At 38.2% G+C, this 27172-nt stretch overlaps 2 protein-coding genes across 8 annotated transcripts in view; both read left to right on the top strand.

Annotated features, from left to right (window-relative positions):
- The window catches only part of LOC125039418, an 8065-nt gene extending 7525 nt beyond the window's left edge, over positions 1 to 540 (top strand). For both annotated transcript variants that reach the window (XM_047633318.1, XM_047633319.1), the window contains exon 4: positions 1 to 540. This exon is cut by the window's left edge and continues 1445 nt beyond it. In XM_047633318.1, coding sequence (XP_047489274.1) covers positions 1 to 369 — 369 coding nt within the window. In that variant the 3' untranslated portion in view covers positions 370 to 540.
- Positions 541 to 1957: 1417 nt separating this feature from the next.
- On the top strand, positions 1958 to 15549 carry LOC125039419 (SET domain-containing protein 9-like). Of its 6 annotated transcripts, none has more exons than XM_047633322.1 (6): positions 1958 to 2041; positions 4467 to 4605; positions 13338 to 13485; positions 13929 to 14179; positions 14576 to 14691; positions 14940 to 15549. In XM_047633322.1, exons 2-6 carry the CDS (start codon positions 4526 to 4528, stop codon positions 15149 to 15151), a joined length of 807 nt encoding a protein of 268 aa, XP_047489278.1. In that variant the 5' UTR covers positions 1958 to 2041; positions 4467 to 4525; the 3' UTR covers positions 15152 to 15549. The 6 variants fall into 6 exon arrangements, with proteins under 6 accessions (XP_047489278.1, XP_047489279.1, XP_047489282.1 ...); XM_047633323.1 differs by having other exon boundaries at positions 1965 to 2081; XM_047633326.1 differs by having other exon boundaries at positions 1994 to 2017.
- The last annotated feature ends 11623 nt before the right edge of the window (positions 15550 to 27172 follow it).

Raw genomic sequence — 27172 nt, 5'->3', positions numbered from 1 at the left:
TTGCAGCGAGAAAACAGGTACATGGAAGCAGCCCTAGCAGTAGACAAAGGCTTGACCTTTGATGCAGCTGACTGTTGGCAAAAGCTCATGTTTCTGATGGAAATCAAGAATGCTTTCCCCAATCCGGGGTGGGACATGTTTCGGAATCTGAACCGGTCTGTCCGAGCTCTCTCGCCCGAGCAGGCGGACCACCTGGCAGCGAGCGAACAACGCAAGTTGGACTACGTGTACAAAATCTTGAGCCGCGAAGTAAGAGCAGACCTCATCCTCCACTACGAGCGCTGGAGAATCTCCATTTCCCCTGAAGCCAGACAGGAAATTCAGCAGGAGGGATTTAGGATGGCGCCTGAAGACCTTACAGGGAGGTAATGAGCACGCAAAGTATAAGGAAGAGACGGAAGAGCATTCGACAAAACAATATCTGGGCGTGTAACGACTTAGAATTGTAAGCTTAATAATAGGCCACATAAAGTAATCATTCCTTCGTGTAATAATGATTGTTACCATTGTTATTGTATCGCCAATAAATTTACTGCATGATCTTGACGTTTTGCGACTAAATACCTCCAGCTCGGTTTAATAGCCAAACAGCAGTGTAATTTTCGTCATAGCGGTTTTATTAAACAAATAAGGAGCGTCAGCTTCCATCAGGAGACTAATATTATTATAACTTTGGATGGTGTGTAAATGCATTTAAGAGGTATTTCCGAGCCCAATTTGATTATATATGTATTTTTTTTTCCAATCCTTTGATCGTTTTGTCGTGGGGGGGGGGGGGGCATTAAAGGGACCACCCCAGCCCACGCCTCAACTAATTTTGCATGCTCTTTCCTTCTCCCCCTTTCCTTCTCTTTTTTATCCCCCCTTCTGCTGTCCACTTATCCTAATCGTTAACAATGTTTTACACTTTTTGCCACAATACTTTAGCATAGTGTTATATGTCCTTTGATGTGTAGCGCATTTTTTAAACCATAAACCTTTGTATTTTTCAAATGTTGGGAAATTGTCACCATGTCTGCCTGCATAAGGAGGCCACCACTTTCTATATATTTCCCCCACCCTACAATTTTCTACATTATTCTCTCCCATTCTACAATTTTCTACCCCCCCCCCCCCATCATCAGCCCAAAACCATCGTCACGTCACAGGCCATATCTCACACTGTACAGAAACCTCGTGACCTAAAATCAAGATTAGTATTTGTTGCCCACCATACAGGGATGCCAAGAATGTTTTCCTTCTAAAACTGCCAATGATCTTGAGAACGACAAATTGCTGTACCCAATACGGTAATCAGAAAAAAATATGCTTTCGCTTTTTGGTAGACAAATGAAAAATATTTTCTTAGTGTCGGGGTTCCATCGCTATTGTTGCAAAATTTACACTGAGGCGAAAGAGCTGGAGACCGATGGATGAGAGTAAAATAGGAGTAACTGAAGTGATAACTCCGAGATGAAGGACTGATATAATTTTCTCCGGTAATTATATCAGCCGATTATATATGATAAATGTAATGTAACAGCTGCGATAATGGCATGCATGGCATTCGTAACCATAGTGCATAATTATGGTAGTGTGATGTGGTTAGCAATATGATAATAATATAGACAGGTGTAATGGTAGTATTCATGAATCGACTAATAAATAACGATGTCAATCATAAATGGTAATAGCAACAGTACACTAATAATTACTTTCTAAAAACATTGTAGTTAAGACTATAATATACTGGAAACTATAAAGTTGCAATTATTGTAAAACAAAGTTTTGTAGCTACTGAGAATAATGACACAATAAATAAATCAACATACAGTATAAACAAATTTCTGATTAGAACAGAATATGGATAATTGCCGCCATATACCTCATGGTAATAATAACGATAACAACCATTTATTGGGGGGGGGAAAATCACACGTGGAAAACAGCTGATCGATGTAAACAAATACCCTTGGCTCCGCCCACTTTGGCACGTGCTGCGGCTGTGCTTCACAGATGCTATATTGGTCAATCCCAGGTACTGATTCCGGGCTCTTGGCAGGTTAGTTGAACGTGAAGATCAGTTACAGGTTTTAAAAAAAGTAAATAAAACGTATTATTTTATTAGCTATAGATGTGAAAAACGACGTATGTCTGTGTAGAACATTGCCTGGGTATTCAAAATTAACTCGGTATTATCTATCATTGAAATGGTTCAAGTTTACCCTATTATTTTATAGTGTACAGTGTAATTCATCAGGTAATTGCATGGGCCGGTGTTGAATGAATGAGTAATCCTTAGAATGGGTACATTTGTTTGAATAAAATTTATAGTTCACGATCTAGCACATGATGGAAAGACCGTGTATTTTCTAACTTTTTTGTCGGTATTAATCAGAATGACAAAAATGTAAGACACTTTTCATCTTTGGAATCTACTTCCTAAGTTGTGCAAGGAAATTGTGCAGTGCATGAATAATACTTTGATATACATATAAATAATGGCTGCAAAAGTGAGGGTAGAAACTACATTCACTGAAATATATAATAATATTTGCAGGCAGAGAATGACATCAGAAAAGATGAACGTAGCGAGTGACAAATCCTGTACGGGGAATAAGTCTGCGGCAATTGGGCAGATCCCCCAGTAGGGAAATAACAACAATTTAGTAGAGTGTCCAGAGGCAAATGGCCTGGTGTAGGAGGGACATTGGTGTATACAGCAACATTTGTGAATTCCTATGAGTGCACCCTAAGTCACTGACTAGTGATAAGAATTTAGAGGGTGTAGTCACTTTGTAAACTATTACCAGTACTTTAATTTATTTCATTTGCAATGGAAAACAACAACAGATACACACATGCAGCCAGAAATGTACAACAATGATTATTTTCAGTCCAAGGTAGCTCAGGTAGGGTAGGGCCCCGGAACAACTAGGTCTTGCGGCATGTTCCGCGTGTGATGGTTGGGGATGTGGTTGTCCACATTTTATCTCTTACTTTCCAGGTTTATTTTATTAATTCTTCTCTTAGTATCTTTCGTTATTAATCAATATTGTTATTTGACATTATTTGCATATTTATACTGCCAAACAGAGATGATAAACACAGAACAACACATCTACAGTAGTAAAGGAAATAAACTATTTTGGATGTATTTCATTTCACACTTTTGCTATAATATGAAGTACAGTGCATATCATTCAGTTAAAAATTAGCATGATCTTTCCACAACCAATGAAAATTAGCCATACATTCATTAGCTAATCATAAATAAGGATTGATTTGTTTTATTTACTGTGTATCTATGTGTTGTGCCAAATGATTTGAGTCATTATGGTAGTTCCCTGTGAAAAAGCAGAGAGCAGTTGTAATGCAGGAAGCTCTACTGTTTAGGATAAATTATGTATATCAATAAGTACCCTGTAGATTAATGTAATAAAAGAGATGAGTCTAAGCTATGTTGGTTGGTCCTTTGCCATAATGATGATAGGAGTGGATTCAGCTGCAATTGCTTTGCATATTGTGTGAAATATGAGCCACTAAGTTTTATGACAAGCAAATATTTTACATTTGTCATAGCCAAGCATTCTGTCAGGTAAAATTCAAGCCAATAAATCAGTGTGAAAGCCTTTTGTAGCATAAAATTAAGACTTTACTATATAGGCATAAACAAAAACATAGTCATAGATGGTACCTGATGAAATTTCCCCATTCCTGTTCTTCTATGGAAATATGAATAAAGTTGTTGAAATGTTCAAACATATCTGAGGTATAGTCACTCTATATAGAAATTATTTTTTTAAGATCATAATTCTGTGTTGTTTTATGTAAGATATAAGTATTGTAACACATCCTCCATACTGTTTTGTACATTACATTTATGTGCCCGTAAACAAAGCTCTATCTTACCTTCATGTCTCGGATTCACCTAAATCATTAGATAATTTTATTAATTTATATGCTCAAGTGTACTAAAAATATTTTGAAATATATCTGAGTGTTAAACAATTTAAATTTGGTCAGGATATAAATATTATCACAAGCAAGAACTTCAACTTTTTATTGTATCCTGTAGATTTTTAAAAAGTATTTACAATAGAGAGGCACAATTGTAAGCATAATTATAAGTGATATATGAAGGTTCTTTTGTGAGATCATGCAAGTATAAGGTGTTATTGATCATTTTGTCTTTTTTTATGGATAAGAATAGATAATATGAGAAATTACAAATGGCAAAACACTCTTCCAAACACTCATACCATGGTAGAAAAACCCACATTGCATAATAAATACAGTTTTTGGATTGTGGGTTTTTCTACCATGAGAAATTATGTCCATTTTTTGGTAATTTTCAGCATAGAAGCATTAAAAACAGCCTACCATTCATCAAAAATATAAGATTTGATGTATGAATGCATGTACATATATTTGGGAAGATGCCTGGTTCTCAGAATTTGTATACTGAAACATCTTTTTTCTTTCAGACATGCTCAAGAATACAATAAGCACATAGTACAAGCCCATGTGACCTTAAGGAAGAGTTATGTTCAAAAAGCTGTCATCCATTTGGCAGTCATACAAGTACAGATTCGTGCCATGGATTGCTTTGAATCTGAAGAAGAGGTAAGATTATTCCAGTTTGATCTTTTTCCAAATGTTTGAAGGCTTCACAACTTATTTTCATGTATTAATCTTGATAAGCTTTTCTGATATTAGCATAAACTAACAATGTGGTGTTTGTATAGCTCTAAACTACTTGGTAAAAATCTGCATTCACTAACTTTCTTTTTCTGGTGTCATGCTTAGGAAAAAATGTGTTAGGTCTTTTGTCTTCATTTGTGTAGTCTTTAATAACTATGCATAACTCATAATCATTTAGGTTTATCATATGATTAATGTAATAATGTATATAAAATGTATACATGCTTATTAACATGACTGCATAAAATGTAACTGCATATTAATCAGCTGACTGAGAATAATATGGAAAATGTAGAGAAACAGTGTATAACAAATTATAAAGACACTGAAGTTTAATTCTTTTAAGATTTCCTAAAGCAAATGGTTTCGAGCAGTTTGAAACTGCTGGTTTTCTTTTAATTTATTTTGCTCTCTTTCTCTTCTTTCTGTTTTTCTTTTATGAGTGCACATAATCATTTAGTTGCATCATGCAAGGCCTGTTTGAGCTTGTGGATTAACTGGACTTGAAAGAGATGTGGATAACTGTGTTTGCTTTGCCAGAGCACATTAAAAACTATAAATGCAAGCTATGAAAGTAATATTCAGAGGTGTGTGATTATAATGAATATACTTCAAAATATGAATATGTTGAATAACCAAACAGTTGAGTATTTTTGGTTCCTTCCTCCTTGCACTGTAGATTATAAATTCAATGAATGATGTGGCTATGGGTGTTGATTTTAGTGTATGATATATCCTACTTATTATACTGTACAAGAATATTTTAAGGAGGATATTACCAGAAGTGTTTTGCACATGTTCTAGATAATAAGCTTTTCAAAGTTTAGTCTAAATAGTGTCTTGATTGTAACTTTTTGTTATTAGAATGAAGAGTAATGTATAGTTCAAAGTGTATTAGGAGACTACAGAGAGCTCTCTTTTACTTGCAGAATCATCATCAGTCCATGTCATTTGAGAAATAAGGCAGTGTTGTAATACATGCTTTTCCCCCCAAAAAAAAATCCATGCTGTCTTTCTTTTGCTACTGGAGCAATAACTGTCAGTAATCATGCCTCCACACAAGGCTATTCTTTCACTGACCAATACATGTATTGAATGGGTTTTAGACTGGCTCTTTACTAGTCTGAAGTTACAAGGATCCCTAAAGGAGCGCCTACAACAAAGGGAGTACGTCACCACCCATCTCACTTCCAACATCAGGCAGAGACTTATCAACATTACTTTTCAACAACATATGTATAAATGGAGCCTCTCGCACAAATGCTTAATGCTAGAGGTTCTGGGAGACACCAGCACTCAATGTATTGACTACACTGAGAGTGGTTATGCATATGTAGATGAGGTGTGGCAGTTCTACCGAAGCCTCAATGTTATCAAGATAATCAACCTTACAAGATTAGGCGTTGTCTGTAGGATTAAAACAGAGTCAGATAAAAAGTATCTGCCAGACATCAACAACACACTCTATCGAGCTTTCGATCAGATGAAGAATTTACGTTGGGTGACACTAAAAGGAGTTGCTGATAAAACATTCCTCTTATCCATGGGGACAAATTGCCCTCATCTTGAGAAACTCAATGTTGCTCAGTCTCCCAGAATAGATGATGAAGCAGTAGCAAACTTAATTATAAGAAATGCATCACCAGCAGAGGGCCAGAAGTCTGTACAAGTTGGTGTCCAGCACATCCCAACAAATCTTTGTGCAAACAGCTTAAAGATGGTATGTGTAAGTGAGACCAATGTGACCTTAGCAAGTGTAGGAATTCTCTTGCATTTTGTCCCTAACCTTGAATCATTTGGAGGAGACATTCATGCAGGTTCTCTGTGCTGTGTTATAAATAACTTGCATCTTAAGGAGGGACACAAGTCATTCAAATTGCAAGAGCTTTGGGATGCAAGGATCCTACCACAACAAGCTTCTCTTCTGAACGTGGTGTGTCCGCAGCTCACCCGCCTTAGCACGGATGCTTCTTCTCTTGGGTCCCTGGAAAATCTTAGCTCCATCACATCCCTTACTCTCAGCCTTTATTACCAAAACTTTGAGAACGACATCTATGACTACCTTCTAGAAAATGGAGAGAAACTTAAGGAGCTCATTCTTGTTGACCACATTAACTGCTATCTAGATTTATCTTGGCTGACAGAACTTGCCCCAAATTTAGAGCATCTAGTAGCTACTGTGAGCCTTGAGGAGGGACGGGAGGTACTCAAGTGGCCTTCTCTAAAGACTGCTCAGTTGTCTGTTGAATCCTCTAGAGTACTCTTAGCTCTTCTAACCAGCATAACTGAAGTAAGAGACCTGGACATTACCTTCGTAAGGGAACCATACCAAGAGACCTTTGAGTGCATCAACGATGACCTAATCATCTGTGCAGTGACTGAAGATGGCCTTAAAAAACTACAGAAGCTAAAGATTTGTGAGTGTGCCATTGGCTTGAAGGGGATAGACTGTCTACTCTTGCACTGCCCCGACTTGTGTTACCTAGCTCCTCTTGCCTTCTGGCATGGACTCATTAATGAGGACTTTCATTCCCTCGTGCAGCGAATCAAGGAGAATAACTGGCAACTCAAGCTTATCATGCGTGCAGACTGGGAAGATGGCAAGGAACTTCAAGAAGCTTCTAAAGTTCCTTAATAGTTTAGAAATATTGAAAAAAAATAATGGTATATGCTATTTTCTGTAACACTCACAACCAGTGAAAAGTAATAATAAAGAGTAAAAAGATTAAAGATGTAAATACTTCTATTGAAAATATGAAATACGTCATGTCATTATGTTAGTCATCATCAGAATCATTCTCATTCTTATTGTATGAATTACTGCTTTTTCCTATGTGTCCTTTTTGGCTTTTGTTTTTCCTGTTTGTACTATTTTGCCACTCCAACTGTGGTTCTGTGGTTGGTCTTGTTTTTTTGTTTGTTTTTTGCATGTTTATATCATAGAGCAGGATTTTGTTCCTGTACAATTTTTGCTAGAAGATCAGATATTGAGTGGGAGTTTGTTTGTCAGGTTTTTATGCCAGTAGAAATTTGTGTTGAAAGGCAGTGATGTTTTGTACATTCATCAACTATACTGAAAAAAAACAAGATATAGTCATGCATGAGCTTCGAATGTAGTGAAAGAAAAAGGCTACAGCAAGTTCTCTTTTAATTGCAGAAACGTCATCATATCCATTTCTTGTGAATGAAGGACAAGACAAGTGGTGCTGTGACATACTATAGTATATGAATTCTCTTGAGTCATTTCTGAAGTGTTTATTTTTTTAACCTCTGAGGAAATCTACCAAAAACAATGCCGCCTTATAAGCCTTTTCTTTCTCTGACCAACATATGTATTGAATGGGTGTTACAGTGGCTCGCTAGGAATGTGAAGCGACTAGGAGCACCAAAGGAGCGCCTGAAACAGCGGGAATACATTACAGCACACCTCAATTCCAATATCAGACAAAGGCTTCTCAACATCATTTTCCAACAGCACATGTACAAGTGGGATCTGTCAAGCAAATGCCTGATACTGGAGCTGTTGGGAGACCGTAGTACTCAGATTGTTGACTTCACAAAAGGAGGCTATGGCTTTGTAGATGAGGTATGGCACTTCTACCGCACACTTACCATTGGCTTGATGGTCAATCTGACTAAGATTGGTGTGACCTGCAACTTGAAGACAGAGTCAGACAAGAAGTATTTAGTAGACATTAATCACACTTTCTATCGAATCTTCAATCAGATGAAGAACTTGCGATGGGTGATTCTGAAGGGGGTTGCCGACACAGTACTTCTTGGAATGATGGGGACAAATTGTCCTTATCTTGAGTATCTAGATGTCAGAGAGTCCTATAAGGTTGATGATGAGTCTGTAGCAAACCTTCTGCTGAAAGATCCTTTATCTGTAGAGGGCAGAAATCTGCAAAAGCTAAGCCTACAGGATATCCCAACACAACCTTGTGCCAAGAACTTAAAGTATGTTTGTTTGAGTGAGACTAATGTGAGTCTAGTAAGTGCTGTCATTCTTTTGCATTATGTCCCCAAACTTCAATCGTTTGGGGGAGACATTCATGCTGGTTCCATCAGCAGTGTCATGGAAGTATTGCAGCCAGTGGAAGGTCACATGACCTTCCAGCTACAAGAGTTGTGGGATGCAAGGATCCTACCACACCATGCATCTCTTATGAACATAGTGTGTCCTCATCTCACCTGCCTCAACACTGATGCTTCCTCTCTTGACTGCCTTCATATTCTCAGCTCCATCTCATCCCTCACTCTCAGCCTTTACTACCGTAATTTTGTGAATCAGATATACGACTATCTCCTCGGTAATGGAGAGAACTTGAAGAAGCTCATACTTGTAGACCACATCAATTGCTACCTTGATCTGTCATGGCTGGTGGAACTCACCCCCAACTTGGAGCATTTAGAATCTTCTGTAGCCTTGCAAGAAGGAACGGAGATGTCAGACTGGCCATACCTAAAGTTTGCACGGGTAACTGTTGGGACATCCAAGGTCCTCCTAGGTCTTTTGACCAAAGCACCTGAATTGAGAGAACTGGATATCACCTTTGAAAGAGAACCATACCAAGAGACCTTTGAGTGCATCAATGATGACCTAATCGTCTATGCAGTAATTGAAGATGGCCTTAGAAAATTACACAAGCTAAAGATTAATGAGTGTGCCATTGGCTTGAAAGGAATAGACTGTCTGCTCTTGCACTGCCCTGACTTGTGCTACCTAGCCCCTCTTGCCTTCTGGCATGGGCTCTCTAATCAGGATTTGCATTCCCTTGTTCAGCGAATCAAGGAGAATAATTGGCAGCTCAAGCTTATTATGCGCACAGACTGGGAGGATGGCCAAGAACTTCGGGAGATTTTAAAGGCTTTTTGATATTCTTGAAAATTACTAATTAGTGATTAGTAAATACCACTACCTTCATGTGTTGGTTCAAAAAGTCTTAAGGTGTCCTCTGTACGCATCAAAACTTCATTCTGGATTAAAGTTAATCCAAATTCACAGTACTTGCACAGAAGATGCAAGACACACTGCCAGCCACACGAATCAGTGTGATTATCAGTAAATCTGTATCTATGTAATGGCAATTAGCATTCACCCTCTACTAGTTTCATATTATATGCTAATGTTGAAAAGGAAACGTTTGCTACGGAAGAAATATATATATATATATATATATATATATATATATATATATATATATATATATGCTAGTATTATATCATGCCAATGTACGTTAGTACAAATAAAATTATATAAATGGCTTCAAATAGCCTATAAATATTATACACAACCGAAATAAAGGTGTCAAACAAAAATGCGGTACTCTTAATATCAATTTATAATTGATATTATAAATTGAGAGCTCTTTCCCGTGTTTGATTGCAGGGCATGGGTAGGGTAGTTTTCAGGGTGTTGCTAGTGAGGATCATGATAACACATGTCCACGCGGTTTCGAAGTCTAGTTTAAAGAATCAGAAAGTTTGTACTTTAAATCTAAAATCTAATTGTGATGTTATCAAAAGCCCCCTCTTATTTGATTAATATATTGCATAAGTTGGGAATATTTTTTCAAACCGGGAAATAACATTGCCTTTTCTGTGTCTGTGAACTCTGAAATTCTCTGTAGGATTTTCTTTTTGTTTCCTTTCAATGTTGAGAGTTATATCTGCAGTTTGAATATCCCATAACTTATAAAAATATATTGATGAATTTTCATATACATCTTTGACATGAAATTGTCTGAATTTGTTTTGTTATTGTTTATTATAAATATTAATTGCAACTCAACTCCATCTTTTCTATGGAGTTGATGACGTTGTCATGACGTATCAATGCATGATTGGTGGGATTAGGTAGCTTGTTCTGCGCATGTGCAGGATTAAACTTTGAGCTCAAAAGTAAAACCTGGTCTGGAGGTGAATTAAATTTAATCTTGGATGATGCCTTTGCACATGCACATTAGAGATCTGGCTTAAACTTTAATACTAGATTAACTTTTATGGCATGTACAGAAGACGCCCATAATTAAAAATATATAGTCCTTGAAAATCATGTTATCTTCCTGTCCATATATTTTTATCTTCTATTTCCTTTTCCATTTCTTTATCTTGTACTGTTCTTATTCTTCATTTCCCCTTCTTCATTATCCTGCTCCTACTCTTCCTACTCTTCTGCCTCTTCTTCCTCAGCATCCTTTTCATCTACCTCCACTACCTCCTCCTCTTCCTCTTTCCCATCCTCCTCCTCCTCCTCCTCCTCCTCCTCCTCTTCCTCCTCCCCTGCCTCCTTCACTCCCTCTTCTTTTTTCTCTTTTTCCCCTTCTCCTCCTCTTCCCCCTTCCCCTCCTCCTCCAGTTTCTCCTCTCCCTACTCCCTGACTTTCCCCCTCCTCCTCCTCCTCCTCCAATTCCCCTCCCCCCCACTTCCCCTTCCCCTCCTCCTTCACTTCTCCTCTTCCTCCTCCTCCTCCACTTTCCCCTCCCCCTTTTCTGACTTCTCAATCCCCTCCTCTTCCCTCTGAGGGAATCATTTCCATTTTTCAATATGTTTGTAGAATTATTATGATGATAATTGTTAGCACTGTCATTATTATTGTTTTATTATTACCATTATTAAAGTTACCATCATGATCATCACTATTATTTAATTAGTGTTATTATTATTTTCATTACTGTTAGTAGCAGTAGTAGTAATAGTAGTAGCAGTAGTTTTTATATTATTTGTTTAATGACAAATATTGATTATTAATTCTTGTTAGTATAATTATTTTGTTTTATAATATTCAGTCGTAGTAATAGTAGCAGTATTTTATTATTATTACTATTAGTATTGGTAGTAGTTCAGTAGTAGTAGTAATGATAGTAGTAGTAGTAGTAGTAGTATCATTATTATTCATATCATATTGTTACTTGTAGTTGCAGCAATAATAGTACTTATAACAGTAGTAGTAGTGAGGGTAATAGTTCTCTCAGCAGTTATTACTACAACTGCTGCAAGTAGTGATAGTAATAGTAACATCATAAGTATTACTATTATTACTATTCTGGTTTATAGTTTTTTTTTCAATATGTGCATTGTTTTATATTTGCTTTATAAACTTCATTACCTTTGTCTTAGATGTTATAAGCTTGTGTTCTTTTTTAATGCATCTTTTCTCATGCAAGAACATATAATATGACAGTCATCATAATTTTTGTCTTACTGCACTTGGAATATTTTTATTCTTCTTTAGTTATATTTAGAAAGCTTCCCTTTTTGAATCTCAAGTAGAAATTGTATCTGATTTAAAAAACAGGAATAATTTTGTTTCGTGTTATTGTAGAGATGTGAGCTAGCATATATGTATATACTCCTTATGTTGATTTGCAAAAGGATTTTTGGTCTTGAAATAAAATTACATGACAAGACTTATGTTGTATTATTTTGATTTGTGTGTATTGGAAGAGTGCATGAGTGAGAACATGCGTGTGTGTGTGTGTGTGTGGGGGGGGGGGGGGTACAGGCATATCATGTCAATACATGCAAATATGAAATGATGCTATGTGCATGTGTGAGTGTGTGTGTGTGTGTGTGTGTGTGTGTGTGTGTGTGTGTGTGTGTGTGTGTGTGTGTGTGTGTGTGTGTGTGTGTGTGTGTGTGTCTGCTCTCTCTCTCTCTCTTTCTCTCTCTCTCTCTCTCTCTCTCTCTCTCTATATATATATATATATATATATGTGTGTGTGTGTGTGTGTGTGTGTGTGTGTGTGTGTGTGTGTGTGTGTGTATGTGTGTGTGTATGTGTGTGTGTTGTGCATGTGCGTGTGTGCTTGTGCTTGTGTGCGTGTGCGTGTGCGTGTGTGTGTGCGGGCGTGCACGTTCTCCATAAATACATATCACAATCACTCATGTAGAACTATATAGGCATGTATGTGCGTGTATTGATTTCATCCTTTCTCTTTGAAAATTAATGAATATTGTTTGTTTCATATTTCACAGTGCCAAGTAATCCATTTTTATGTGAATATTGAATTTGCAGATTATTAACACTTTATTATCAGTCATTATTTTTTTCATAATTTAATCAGAAAGAGTAAAGGCTAATAATTTTAATGTATTAGCTTATCACGGTTAGCTCATGTAGCCTATAGTAAGTAACAGTTTGGAAATGCAAAGAAAAACAGACGTTATTTTAAGAAATGGAAATTTGGTACATGTCAGTGGGGATTAAGTTTTAATAGTTAGGATACATAGAATGTTATAGTTTCTCCTTGCTTTATTCTCGTTTTCTTTAATTGGACGTGTAACTTAACAAATAATCGCAGAATATTTGCGATAGTTTCCCCAATTATACTTTATATTATATTTTAATTTCACCTACTGTTGCTAAAATAAAATTTAAGAAACGCGATGTGTGTGCGTGTGCGTGTGCGTGTGCGTGTGTGTGTGTGTGTGTGTGTGTGTGTGTGTGTGTGTGTGTGTGTGTGTGTGTGTGTGTGTGTGTGTGTGTGTGTGTGTGTGTGTGTGTGTGTGTGTTCGTGTGTGTTCGTGTTTACATCAGTCACGTGTGCGTGCGTGAGGGCGAGAACTCGCATCACTCAAAAAACCCTTTTTTGTTCGTCTCCAACTCCACCACCTTTGACCCCCCCCCCCACCCCCATTCACCCTCCCAGGAGCGTGAGAAGCGTGGAGAACGTCGCGTCAGACAAGGTCATTCCAGATGACCTCGTGTTGCAGCAGCTGACCTGCCTCACCTCCGCCCTCCGCTTCGCCCTCCCTCGCGCCCGCGCCCTGGAGGAGAAGCACCAGCTGGGCCTCCGGGTGAGTAGAAGGGGGGGGGGGGGGGAATTTGGTCTTCTGTATTATTAGGATTATTATTGTTGATGTTGTTGTTGTTTGTGTATTATTTTTGTTGTTATTAGTATTATTATTATTATTGTTATTATCATTATTATTATTGATATTATTGCTATCTTTTGTTTATTATTACTGTAATTATTTACTAATACTGTTATAGATATTATTTATTTATTGTTACTGTTGTTTTTATTAATTATATTTTTATCATCATCAATATTATTATTATTTTCATATTCTTTTTCTTTGACATTATCATTTTTATTATCATAATTATTAGTATTATATATTTTAAAATCTTAATTTATGATGATAAACATTATCTGATTATCAGCGCCACAACCAGTATTAACCCCTTTAAAAACTGTCAGAATGACCTCCATCACCTACTCCCGTCCTCATTCAAGGTCATGGAGGAGGTGCTGGGCTTCAGCGTGGTGCGGGCGGCCAGCCACGTGGGCGGCACGGGCGTCGTGGTCCAGGGAAAAGCACAGTCCCGGGTACAGCGAGGGCATTTGGTGGCGCTGTACCCGGGGCTCCTGTACCTGCCCTTCCAGCCTATCTTCCTGCAGAGCGTCGGCAACTCCTTCGTGTTCCGCTGCATCGACGGCGTCCATGTCGATGGCAACGACAGGAGGATCTCGAGGGCGGCTTTCAGGTGGGGCGCGGGGGGTGCTTGTGGGTGTGGAGGGAGGGGGGAGGGGGTTAGGGGGGTAGATGAAGGAGATGAAGGGGAAGGGGAAGGAGAAAAAAGGAGAATAATGAGGGCTTCCAAATTACCCCCTGCGTGCAAGGCATGGCCGGGGCTACCATCCACTGGCAGCGCGGGAATTGAACGCAGGTCAGCAAAATTGCTAGAGGAGAATGCTACCACAGCCTGGAGAGAGATTTTTGACAAATGTATCAGAGAGAACAAACAAAATCATAGACAGATAAACCTATAAAAAAAAAAGTCATGGACTCGTGAACGAAAGCAACAAACACCACTATTAGAACAACACACACCACACTCATAGAGAACGTAAGTAAAAGAGTCGAGTTTTCCCTCTACCAGATCGTGCGTAGGTCGTGACCGCGTCGGCCACCTGACCATGGCTGACACCAGCTGGCTCACCCCCCACCCTGTGAATCCTCTCAACGTCGGTCAGTACGTGAACAACCGGACAGCTGGTTAGTGATGAAATGGTTGGTTATTATTGATATCTTAATTGGCGTGGTTTTGTCCTCAGTGGTGTGGATGCGCGATTTTTTTTTTTTCTATTTTTTATCTTTTCATAGGTCTACATCAGCACGAAATAAAACACCAGGATCTTATGGTTAAGGATTTCTCATGTCTACATAATAACAGAACCAATAGCTTAATTAGGCCATAAACGAAGCCGATAATTGGCCTCTCAACCCGCACCTTCCCCCTCCAGGGCGGCCGAGCAACGTGGCGTACCAGGAGGTGACGGTGAGGCCCGGGGAGGTGGCTCTCGAGGACAGGCACCTCCTGCCCAATCTGTGGTACTCCCCCCCTGCGGACGTGCCCGTGGCCGACCTGCCCTTCCGCCTCGTGGCCCTGGTGGCCACGCGGGACGTCGCGCCCGGCGAGGAGCTCTTCTCCGATTACTTCACGGTCGTTCACTGAGCGCCACCGACTGCGTTCGGCCTCGTTTTGTCTTGTTCTTTCTTTTTACCCAGTCACCATTTAATGGACGTTGAACAGTAATAAATTGCAAAATCAGATGGATATGAAAACATACACGCGTGTGTGTGGGGGGGGGGGGGGGCGTTCGCGTGTGTTTTCATATCCATCTGATCTTTCATTTTATCACCTTTTCACCGTCAGTTCTGTGCATATAACCATTCCAGCCATGTCGTTATTTATTGATTTCTTTAGCATATTACGCCATTCATAATTGCTTCATTAGACCATGAATTATCCCCTTACAACACCGAATTTCGAATTCATCAGTCATTTCTTATACTCTTTGTCTCAAAGAAACGATGTACATATTAACTGTTTGTAAATAAATTCAAAGTTAATATAGCATTTTATTCCCCTTTTATATATACATATATATTTGCAAGTTACAATTTCAATTTTGGATCTTTGTCATATTGCGAAACATTTATCCGGTATGTATTGTTCACACATAATGAGTTGATACCTTGATGTATTGAATTCAAAGTGTGTGTGTGTGTGTGTGTGTGTGTACATTTTATTTTACCGAGTTGACAGTGGTTGAGACAAGGGGAGAGGGAGGAGGAAGCGATATTTGCACCGTCCCAAATGACGTCTGGTAAAACAAAACAAAAAAAGATAAAAGAATAACTATAAACTATGCGTGGCCCCAAATGTCTCGCTACTTTTTTATGTCATCTTGCTTCGATTGAAACGAATAGATGGATACATACATATATATGTGTGTGTGTGTGTGTGTGTATGTATGTATGTATATTATAATGTATATTTATATGTGTACATATATCATATGTAATATATATTTATGTACATATACTATAATTTACATATATATGTGTGTGTGTATTTATGTGTATATATATGTATGTATGTATATATATAAACAAGGGGTGCAGAAGTAGGTATACAGTATCACATCAATGTTATTATACTTAATTCATTAGAATCATTAGCACATTAAATTAGTTAGCCTCATTCTTTTATATTTTCAGTGTCATTAATTATAATAACACAATTATCATAACCGTAATAATACTTTTATCGTAATTTTTCCTTTTTTGATAAACACAAATGTGCAGTTTAAGTGGTAATTTAACCATGGCTGGTAATTTGACGGACGAGAACCGCAAAAGGATTTGAAAACATTACTGGAAGACAAAGAATAGTATACGTGTGAGCAGTGGAAGGAAATCTTTGCAACGCCTCCACGGGCTTGTCAGGAAATTGATGCTGATAAAGACCATTGTGAGTGTCCGCTCACGATTAGAGGCTGGGTTGATTAACGCGGGCAAGCAGTTTGAATGTCTGAGGGATAAAGATTGTTAATACATATATCTGCAATAATGACTTGCTTGTATAATTGATGCAATAAGTACTGTACGTGTTTTCTTTTTTCATAACTATATACCTTCTTTTGTACCTCGGTGTGTGTGTGTGCGTTCGTGCGTGCGTGCGTGCGTGTGTGTGTGTGTGTGTGTGTGTGTGTGTGTGTGTGTGTGTGTGTGTGTGTGTGTGTGTGTGTGCATTTTCTATTGATGATCAAGTAAAGTTATTAACATCAGACATCATACTTACCTAAAGAGCCTTTCTTCCGCCGGCCCTAACCACTCACTCACCGGCCGTGTCCCCCGAAGATGAATCGTCCAAAGGGTAGATGAGTCAACCCAACACGTGTCCTCACCACGCACGCGCGCCACTCCCCCCCCCCCCCCCCCTCCCAGCGGGCGCGGGTCGAGCGGCCCCGCCAGTTCGCAGGTCGACCGCCACCCTTGCCGCCGCCGCCACGTGCCGCAGCTTCCCCGAGAGACACACACGGACGCCACACTCACCTGTGCTCTGTGGATTAGGAGACTGCGTGCGAGTGTGTTTGGGTGTGTGAGTGTGTGCGTTGGAGACTCTGATCTATTGGTCTCTTCAGTGAGGGTGATTGGAAGAAGTTGTAGGATAAAGACTCGGATTTTGTGATATGATAAAGACGAGTTTGCGGCCAAGGTACTTCTGCGAGAAATCCAAGAGGTAAGTTGCTATATTCGGTCCCTTGATCTGGTTAATCAGTTGTAAAAATGAATAAATGGTTAGATTAATGAAAGAGAGAATATTACATGATATATCTGAAGTAAAGATAGAATGTTGCGCGATTTCGGAAATGAAAGGATGCATATTTAACAAAAAAGACCAGATACCTTTTAGAGATTTTAGTAATGTTATAAAACCTCTCACACGTATATCAAACTCAAACGTATTTTTAGTCTAAAGATTGAATAGAAACATATTATAAACAAAATCCGTGAATATATCGGTTACATTTTTCTATCATTTCCTTTCCAAATTAGCGAGTATTGCAGTCGTATTCCGGAAAGTCATAAACCAACAGGTGGGACATGCAAGGTTTATATACGTATGAATTCCTCCGTTCACTGCAAAAGGTCGAGTATACAAAGTTTAAAAGTTTGAGTTTGGGAATAGCGTCGAAAAGGCTGTTTTCACATATTCACATTTCTAAAGGAAGAACGGGAGGTAAAGAGATATAGATGCATAACTGCATATACTACGTATGCACATATTTATATACGTACTTGGCTCATATATGTATATATATATATATATATATATATAGATATGTGAGAGGGAAACGGAGAGACTGACAGAAAGACAGAAACAGAGATAGAGAGGGAAAGGAAAACAGAATTAGGCGAAGTGGAAATCGGAGACAGAGAAACGAAAAAAAAAGGACTGAAGGAAGGAGTATAATATAAAATGTATTAGATTAAAGAAAACAAACATCTAATTTAGCATGACCAATGTATACTGTCAATACGCATTTACACCCTTCTATTTGCATAAGCTATTGTGACCTGTGCAACTAACTACCCTTATTGCGAGCACCATTTTCCATTATCACTCGCATCAGATTCATTATAAGCATCTAACTTTAACGAATTCTGTGATTGTTTATTGTTTACAAATAATACCACTCCCCCACAAAATAAATAAGTAAATCAATAAATAAATCTCGTAGGAAAATAAAGGAAATTCGGTTTGAAAGCTACCGATCATAAAAAATATTTTCGTGGACTTTATTCGTCAAAAAAGTGTTGAAGCTTGGGTCAGTTGCGAGAGAAAGAGCGCTAATAACAAAACAGTTTATTTCTTATATTATGATATTCACAAAGTAAAAAAAAAAAAAAAAAAAAAAAAAAAAATCAGTTCTCTCAGAAGTAAGTTTGTATTGTATACTGTAAAACAGAAAGGTTACATAATACGTATTAAAAGCTATTAAAATAATTGTTGATGTGCCGAGGACACCGTCAGAAACCACAGGACCGCTAGGCTTTCCTAAGCTCTAACTTCGCTATTTACTCTTAAAGCTTTTCTTCAAATATCAAACTCATGTTTATGTGTATTTGCTCTTAGTGCCCTTCCATTCCATCTACTAATAAGGTGTTCTTTTTAAAAATGTAATTAATTTTATTAATAAGTTGTTTCAACGTTTAAAGAAGTTTCATATGTATGGATATATTTATGCAAAAGCATGTGCATAGTGTGTGTGTGTGTGTGTGTGTGTGTGTGTGTGTGTGTGTGTGTGTGTGTGTGTGTGTGTGTGTGTGTGTGTGTGTGTGTGTGTGGGTGCGTGAGAGAGAAAGAGAGAGACAGACAGACAGACAGACAGACAGACAGAGACAGAGATAGAAACACAAAAAAAATCTAACAATAAACCTTCTAAGTGCAACCCGACGCTTAAAACCAGAAAAAAATTACCTCCACCAGAAGCGATCGAGAGAAGCGGCCAAACATGTTTCCCGCCACTGTCGCCTCCGACACGAGCGGCCCTGTTGGTGTCCTCGTTACTCCTCTGCTACGGAGCCGAGAGTCGGACTTTCTCTTGGTGGTGTTTAGTCCAGTTTTATCAAGCTTCCCAACTACGTGAGGGTTGAGAATTTACGGCAAAGAGCGTTAGGGAAATTGTTTTTTGTAAACTGGTTAAAGATGGTTATTGTCAAATTGGCTGATTGGTTGTGTTTGCTCTTGTCATTGATATTAACTAAGGGTTAGACTACATATTGCACAATATACATAATATGCAGGTCTGGTGGCGAATTTGTGGTTTGAATAGAAATATCAACAGGTAAAGTTTCATTTGCAATGGTGTTTCACAAAATGCTAGTTCTCGATAAAAAAAAAAAAAAAAAAAAAAAAAAAAAAGCACACACTCACCCACACACAAACACAGGCGCTGGAGAGAGAGATGAAGAGCAATGCTATATAAATATTTCACCTTTTCATTTCACCGAAGCAGAACGAAAATAAATAAATGTGGGAAGCTCAGTTCTAGAAAGATCTGTAAATTTTCGGTTATAAGCACAAAAAATATTGTCTTTCTTTTTAACTGTCATCCCTTTATTATCACATTTATGCAATGTTAATACTTACCTACTCATTATTATTTTCATATTTTTTTATCATTTTCATGACCGCACAAACCGTACACTAGGGGTAGAAGGTTAATATCTGTCGTGCGCTTTTAAGAACTTAAAGAAAAATCCGGCTATTATTAAAGATTAAAAGTTATTTATTGCATTCGTATCGCACTGCAGAAATCAAGACTGGGAAATGTACGGCAGATGAGATGCCTCATTTCCCATACAAAGATACTTGAACACATGTTTTAGAATTAATTTTATTTTCCTGTTGAAAACCCCATGGACAAAAACAAGATATCCTTCATTGCTGGGTGTCCTAAAATAGTCGCCTGCTGGAATCTGTCAGTATCGGTGCATTGCTTTAGACAAATGGTTCCAAACTTTTCAAGCTGGCGCCCCCCTGGCTTGCTTGGATTCCTAGCGCCCCCTCTCATACACACATGCGATCTCACCACGTTTTACTGTGGTATGCTTCAAATTGAAAACAACAGAACACAAAGATGTATTTTACAAGCAGAACCTAATTTAGTAAATCAATTTGTTTAGCAGTTTTAACTGTGCCAGCAATATGGAAGGGTAAATCAACATCTCACCAATAACCATGTTACTATAGTTCATTGTCTTCATAGTAATTGTTAATGGGATTTATGTGCTTATATTAGTTCATGTTTTGTCATCAGATTTTGTTAATCTTTTTTTTTATTATCATTATTAACTGCTCCTAAGGCCGTCCTATCACACCCCTACTGCCGCTTTTGCCCCCCCCCCCCCCCCAGTCTATGTACCTCCCACCGTTCATTTTGGGAACAATGCTTTAGACCCAAGAGATCCTGTGGCAGAGGTTTTCATTTTTGTCTTTTTGCTCTGTACACTCTGGAGGGAGGGAAAAAGGCCTTAGGAAAAGTGTACTTTTTGCACGCTTACGAATATTATTAAAAAATGGATGACCCCTAATTGTAGACTGTATCCGTCGATTGTGTTAAATTGCGGTAAAAGCGACAAAATAAGTTATCAAGAACATCATCTGGTGTTAAAGTAATAAGGGGAAAAAATCTTTTTCGATTGGAATATCTTACAAAATCCTGGTAATAAATGTCACAGTGATATGAATCCTTTTCTGGCGCCTTTGTTTACCAAAACACACACCTTTAAAAAGAAGACTAGTTAGGGGTCAGAAACGGCATCCGGTTGTCAATCCTGCGACTGAGCATGACCTCTTCTCTGGACGACATGGATCTGGATAACCTAACTTGACCAGCCCAACTGTAACATAACTTAACCTAATGTAACCTAATGCAGTCTAACTTAACCTAACCTTATGTAACCTAATGCAGTCTAACTTAACCTAACCTTATGTAACCTAATGCAGTCTAACTTAACCTAACCTAATGTACCCTAACCTAGCCTAACCTAACTCAGCTTACCTGTTGCCGCTGACGCTTCTTCACCCAGTTGCCCTTGGGTCGACTTTGAAGAGCAGGGCGTCTTCTATCAGGTGCGCCCCGTGGCTGTCCGGATGCGAATACACCGCGGTTTGCCTCCGACAGAAGGGCCCGTATGACGGTTAATAATCGTATCCATGACAAGGCCAGGCAGCCCAGGAAGCGTTGTTTTCCTAGAAATTAAACTGCGTGTCCTCTACGTGACCTTCAAACAAAGTGTAACATGGAATGAATTCAGTATCCCCGGTGGAGACTGCACCACCATCCTTAAATCCTGCCAACCAGCCTCGGCGATTTAGATCTCGTGTGAGGGCGGCCAGGAGAAGGAAATGCTTCCCGACACGACTATCCCGACGTTCCTTTCATCTGCGAATGGTCGGAAATCGCCGGTCTCGCGCTGGATTTGCAGGGCGTCCGATAAGTATTTGCGTGGCCGCTCGGTTTCAGGTCAGGCCGCCTCTGTGTGTCGCTCCGGTTTTGGACGTCTTTTTTCTCAAGAAATGGATACACACACGACCACGGAAACATACACTTACACACATACAGTTACATACACTTACACTTACACACACATACACTTATACACTCACTTACACACACACACACACACATACACACACACATACACACACACACACAAACACAAACACATACACACACACACACACATACACACACACACATACACACATACACACACACACACACACACACACTTACACAGACACATACACACACACACACATACACACACACACACACACACTTACACAGACACACACACATAACAGAAAAAAAAGAGGGATAGATAAATAAACATCCTAGCAAACCCCCAACATAAGTAAGATAAAGACGAGTTTAAGTCAAGTCGGTGTTCCGTTTCACCCTTGTCGGATCGATCGGCAAACGAGCATAATGCTGGGCCTTACCATCCCCGAGGGAAGGGGCAAGGGAGAGAATAGGTAAGTAAAGGAGGAAGAAACAAGGGAAAGGCAAAGAGGAGAAGAAGTGGGCAAGGGAAGGGCAAGAAAGAGAAAGAATAAAGGAAGGACAATGAAGAGCTTAGGAATCGCTCCGTCTATTAAGCACTCAGACTGATGCCCAGGCGAGGCGAGTCCCGGATGGATGAGCTGATAAAAATGACGTCATTAATAAAAATGATAATTGTGCCAGCAGTGAGGGTGGTGATGGTGCTTGTGGTAAGGAAGTAAAGGCAAAAAGTAATGCTTAACATGTAATGAATAAATAAATGAATGAATGAATACATAAAAATATAGATTGGTGGATAAAAAATGAATGACTCATTGCGTCTCACTCCAACATGGCTTCCATCACAAAGATGTTCTTAAGCAATAAAACCTATAATTCAACAGCTTCTCTGAGTTCCGGTTGTTACTCTGCAAGATTGCAAATCGATATTGATGCTTACATACTTTTATGTGCGATTGTTGATATATGTGTGTGTATGTGTGTGCGTGTGTGTGTGTGCATGTGCGTTTGAATGTGTCTGTCCCGTGTGTACGAGGATGACGTGTGTGTTTGAGAACATGTGTGTGTATTTTGTGACTAAGGTTTGTTGCCACTCGGCGTATGAAAAAAAAAAAAAAATCAGTAACATATACTATCTTTTCAATTACTTCTTTACTTAATTTATCTTTCCTGATAAACGCAAGGCATGCAATTATGACATCCCACAATGCAGTTACAAATATGCCGAACGAATTATATTTTGATGGAAATTACATAATGTGAGGCCAAGACAAGGCAGAGAGAGACCGCTATTTATGTTCCGGTAAATAAACCACCAAAGGATACAGAGAAAACGAATACTTTTCTCATGTGTGTGTATGTGTGTATGTGTGTATGTATGTGTGTGTGTGTGTGTGTGTGTGTGTGTGTGTGTGTGTGTGTGTGTGTGTGTTTGTACATATATATATATATATACATAAGGTTAACGGATAGTCACATTAGATAAACTAATATAAAAAAAAATATAAATAGACGGAAACTTGGTAGAAAAACCCACAATGCAAAAACTAGATTTATTGAAAATGAGACTACAGTTTCGAAATCCACCTGGATTTCACCTTCAGACCTGAAGATGTAAATCAGGTGGATTTCTAAACTGTAGTGTCATTTTCAATAAAATCTCGTTTTGTATTGTGGGTTTTTCTACCATAGTATCAACACGGTAGAATGTTTTACCATCCTTCAAACGGCCTCTTGTATCCACACATACATACTTACATGAATGCGTAATACCTCTGTTCTGTTGAATCGTTACTATTACCTAAAACATTACTGAAGGTGATACCATCCTTAACCATGAATGGGAGTCACGCCTTTGTATTCAGGTCAACAGTACATGGCGTTAGGGCGTCGCGGGAGATTACCACGTATGGAACGGGGTCAGTCAGTCCTCGTGATCAGAGGTCACGCTGTCTAACCGTCATGACGTAATCCAATGGCGTGTCATGCAGGCGATGATTTGGCAGGAACAGCTAATGTCTGGTTGGGTAACTTTTTTTCTCTCTCTTCCTCTTCTTCCCCTTCTTCTTCTTCCTGTTGCTCTTGCTGGATGACGGTCATGTGCGGAAAGATTTGTATGTGTGTTTCTTGACAGTTGTGTAAACGGATGAATGCTTGCTTGAAATCTACTGCAGATATATGCATATTAATGTAGAGTGAATATATTTTTTAAACACAAAAATCGACGGCATTTGCTGGTAGGCTACACTCACTTCCAGTAAATAACCTGTAGTACATATTTCAGAAAAATGGAGGATAATCTTTGTGCTTAATTGATAGTCTCGACTGATTAAACGTCGACTTACATTGGCTATCCTTAACTTCAAATTTGATCTCGTACACTTACTCCCTAGTCAGAAGGAGAGTTTTAAAATCAATTTATCAAAAACCTAATTTCACTAACTTCTCTGTTTCATCAGGAATTAATAAGATTTTTTTTTATCCAGAGTGAAAAGCGAATCGATTGCATTTTCGTGACGGTGAACCGTCGACTTGCTTCGAGGTTTAATAGCTAGTCGATGCTTGATATTGCTTCAGTAAGGTGTTTTAAAGTGGCGTTCAGATCATATATAAAGTGACGAATATGTAAGAAGTCACAGGATTATTTTTCGTTCCTGTTAATGAGTAACCTAATTTGGGAAATTTATCGCGCCAAAACACGCTAGGGTGTGATGTAAGAGACAAGAACATATGATTTTCTTTCTCTTAAATTTTGACGTTCATTTAAGCTTTTCGAGGTTTCATCTTTGTTCGAAGCTTTTTTGCTCTCGAATATTGGTGAGAAGAAGAAAACTACGAGGCCAGGAATGTTGTGTTTGGTGTTGTTTTTCCTTTGGACTCAGAGAGAGAAATAAAGACAAGGGGATGAATTTAAGAGGAAGAGAGAGAGAGAGAGAGAGAGAGAGAGAGAGAGAGAGAGAGAGAGAGAGAGAGAGAGAGAGAGAGAGAGAGAGAGAGGTGCGAGAGGGAGGGTGGGAGAGAGAGAGAGAGAGAGAGGTGAGAGATGGAGGGTGAGAGAGAGAGAGAGGGCGAGGAGAGATGGAGGGGGGGGATAAATAAAGAGAGAGAGGTAATGATAGAATAAAGTTTTGCGTAGAGAGGAAGAGAAAGAAACTGAGAGAATAATAATCAGATAAAAATCCTGTATTCTTTCCCTTCTGAAAAAAACAAACAAAAAAAAAACATGATTTACAGCAGTTTTTGTAATCTATGGTGCTAATGTTACAGAGTGTTATAATTGCCACATTAAAGTCACACATCATTAGAAATAATGAAAATAATCAAACAAAGCGTATAGTAAAAAAGAAGCATATTTGCTTGTCAGCAATTTTTTTTTACATAACTTGCACGAAAATGTGCTTAATGACGGTCGAACGAAATTAAATCTGCTTCGCCTAAGAGTAGAAACTACTTTGGTTAAAAGGAAGAACAAAAAAAAAAAAACATAACGCGATATAAGTAATGGAGAAATTAACATTCTTTTTCTCAGCTCTGAAATTCTCAAAGGAGTGATTTATTCCTTCACTAGCTTAGTCCCCCCTCACCCCCCCCCTCTTCCTCTGCCCCCCTACCCCCTCTTACCTCCACCGCCCCCCCCCCATCACCTCTTGTGCTCAAGGCAGTGATAATGACCTATATAATGACCTATTTATATGACCTTACGATCGGATTATGCTTTTTATGTGTGTCAGTGTTCATGAAGCAGTATTATTGTCGAAAAGAAAATTATACATATGGTTTCTTACCCTTTGGGCGAATAATGATAATCTGGCACGCAATGGCGGTATGGAGGGGAGGAGGTAACATGAGAGAGAGAGAGAGAGAGAGAGGGAGGGAGGGAGGGAGAGAGAGAGAGAGAGAGAGAGAGAGAGAGAGAGAGAGAGAGAGAGAGAGAGAGAGAGAGAGAGAGAGAGAGAGGGAGAGAGAGAGAGAGAAAGATAGAGAGAGAGAGAGAGACAGACAGACAGACATACAAATAGAAAGACAAATAAACTGACTGATTGACAGGTAGGCAGAAAGATAGAAACAGAGATACACACACATGCAAAGGAAAAAAAAAACACACAGGCACATATATATACAGACAAGTGCAAACACAAAGATATAGACACTATGGGACAGACATTAACACACACGTAAAGAAAAGGAGAGATGTGTAAAACAAATGGCTAAAAGAGACAGAGGATTAAAGAATACGTAAACCGAAAGGAAGAGTTTTATGATAGAACACCTAAGAATATGTATAGGCCTATCTCCATTATCCAGCTACCCTGTGCATGAAGTTCCTATAAACCCTATGTTATTTCCAGTCAAGATGTGGCACCGTTGCAAAAGTACTTTAAACATCTGTGACTAAATGCTTATTTCCGTACAGTACCAACGGACCTTAGCTATGCAAAATATCATATTAAGAAGGCAAAAAAATGTAAATGAGGAAGGGATTAAAGCAGAACAAGAATATATGACACAAAGGAACTTTTCTGAGGCAACTGTACAATGGGGCTGCGTTTTGCGTACATTCCAAGGGGGGTTAGTGTACAGTATGTACGTGATCTGCACATTCTTCATTCATGTACTTATTTGTCTGTCTGTCTTCAAACACACAGACCGAAGGTAGAAAGGTAGAAAGTTGCAATAAGAAAACAGATTGATGAAGAGAAAGAGAGAGAGTTTGAGAGAGGCAAGGAGAGAGACCGTAAAATATGAAAACAATAATAGGTATATTTGAAAGTTTTTATCTTTCACTACCATTTTTGTGCTTGCTCTGATGCATACTTTGGCGTTGTAGCAAACATGCACTCGCTAAGTGGAAATCGTGAGCGAAGATTTTACACTTTCTAAATATCAGTCACTCTCTCTTTATATATATATATATATATATATATATATATATATATATATATATACATGTATATATATGTGTGCGTGAGTGTATGTGTGTGTATACATATATATGTATATCATATAAATATGTATATTATATCATATATACATATATATATATATATTATATCATATATCGATACACATACTCACATACATATATATATATATATATATATATATATATATATATATATATATGTATATATGTATATATATATATATATACATGTATATATATGTGTGCGTGAGTGTTGTGTGTGTATACATATATATGTATATCATATAAATATGTATATTATATCATATATATTATATGTAATATCTATACACATACTCACATACATATATATATGTATATATGTATATATATATATATATGTATGTATGTGTCATATATACACATATGTAGACATATGTACATATATATATATATATATATATATATATATATACACACACACACATAAACACAAATATATATATCAAGATCGATAATGATTCGACATTTAAAAGGTGTATTGGTTACAATTGTAAAGATGTCTGGACCGCGTAGAATTGCTAAACCCCACCAGAACAGCAGTAATTTAGTAGAATATATTTCATTCGTATCTGAAAAAAATCATGCGACACTGATTAGCAGCGGTTTGGGAATGTTTTCTTTGTTTTTGTGATAAACATTAGATTTT

The sequence above is a fragment of the Penaeus chinensis genome, chromosome 27, assembly GCF_019202785.1.
Source record: "Penaeus chinensis breed Huanghai No. 1 chromosome 27, ASM1920278v2, whole genome shotgun sequence".
NCBI lineage: Eukaryota > Metazoa > Arthropoda > Malacostraca > Decapoda > Penaeidae > Penaeus > Penaeus chinensis.
This window is presented reverse-complemented; position numbering and strand designations above follow the sequence as displayed.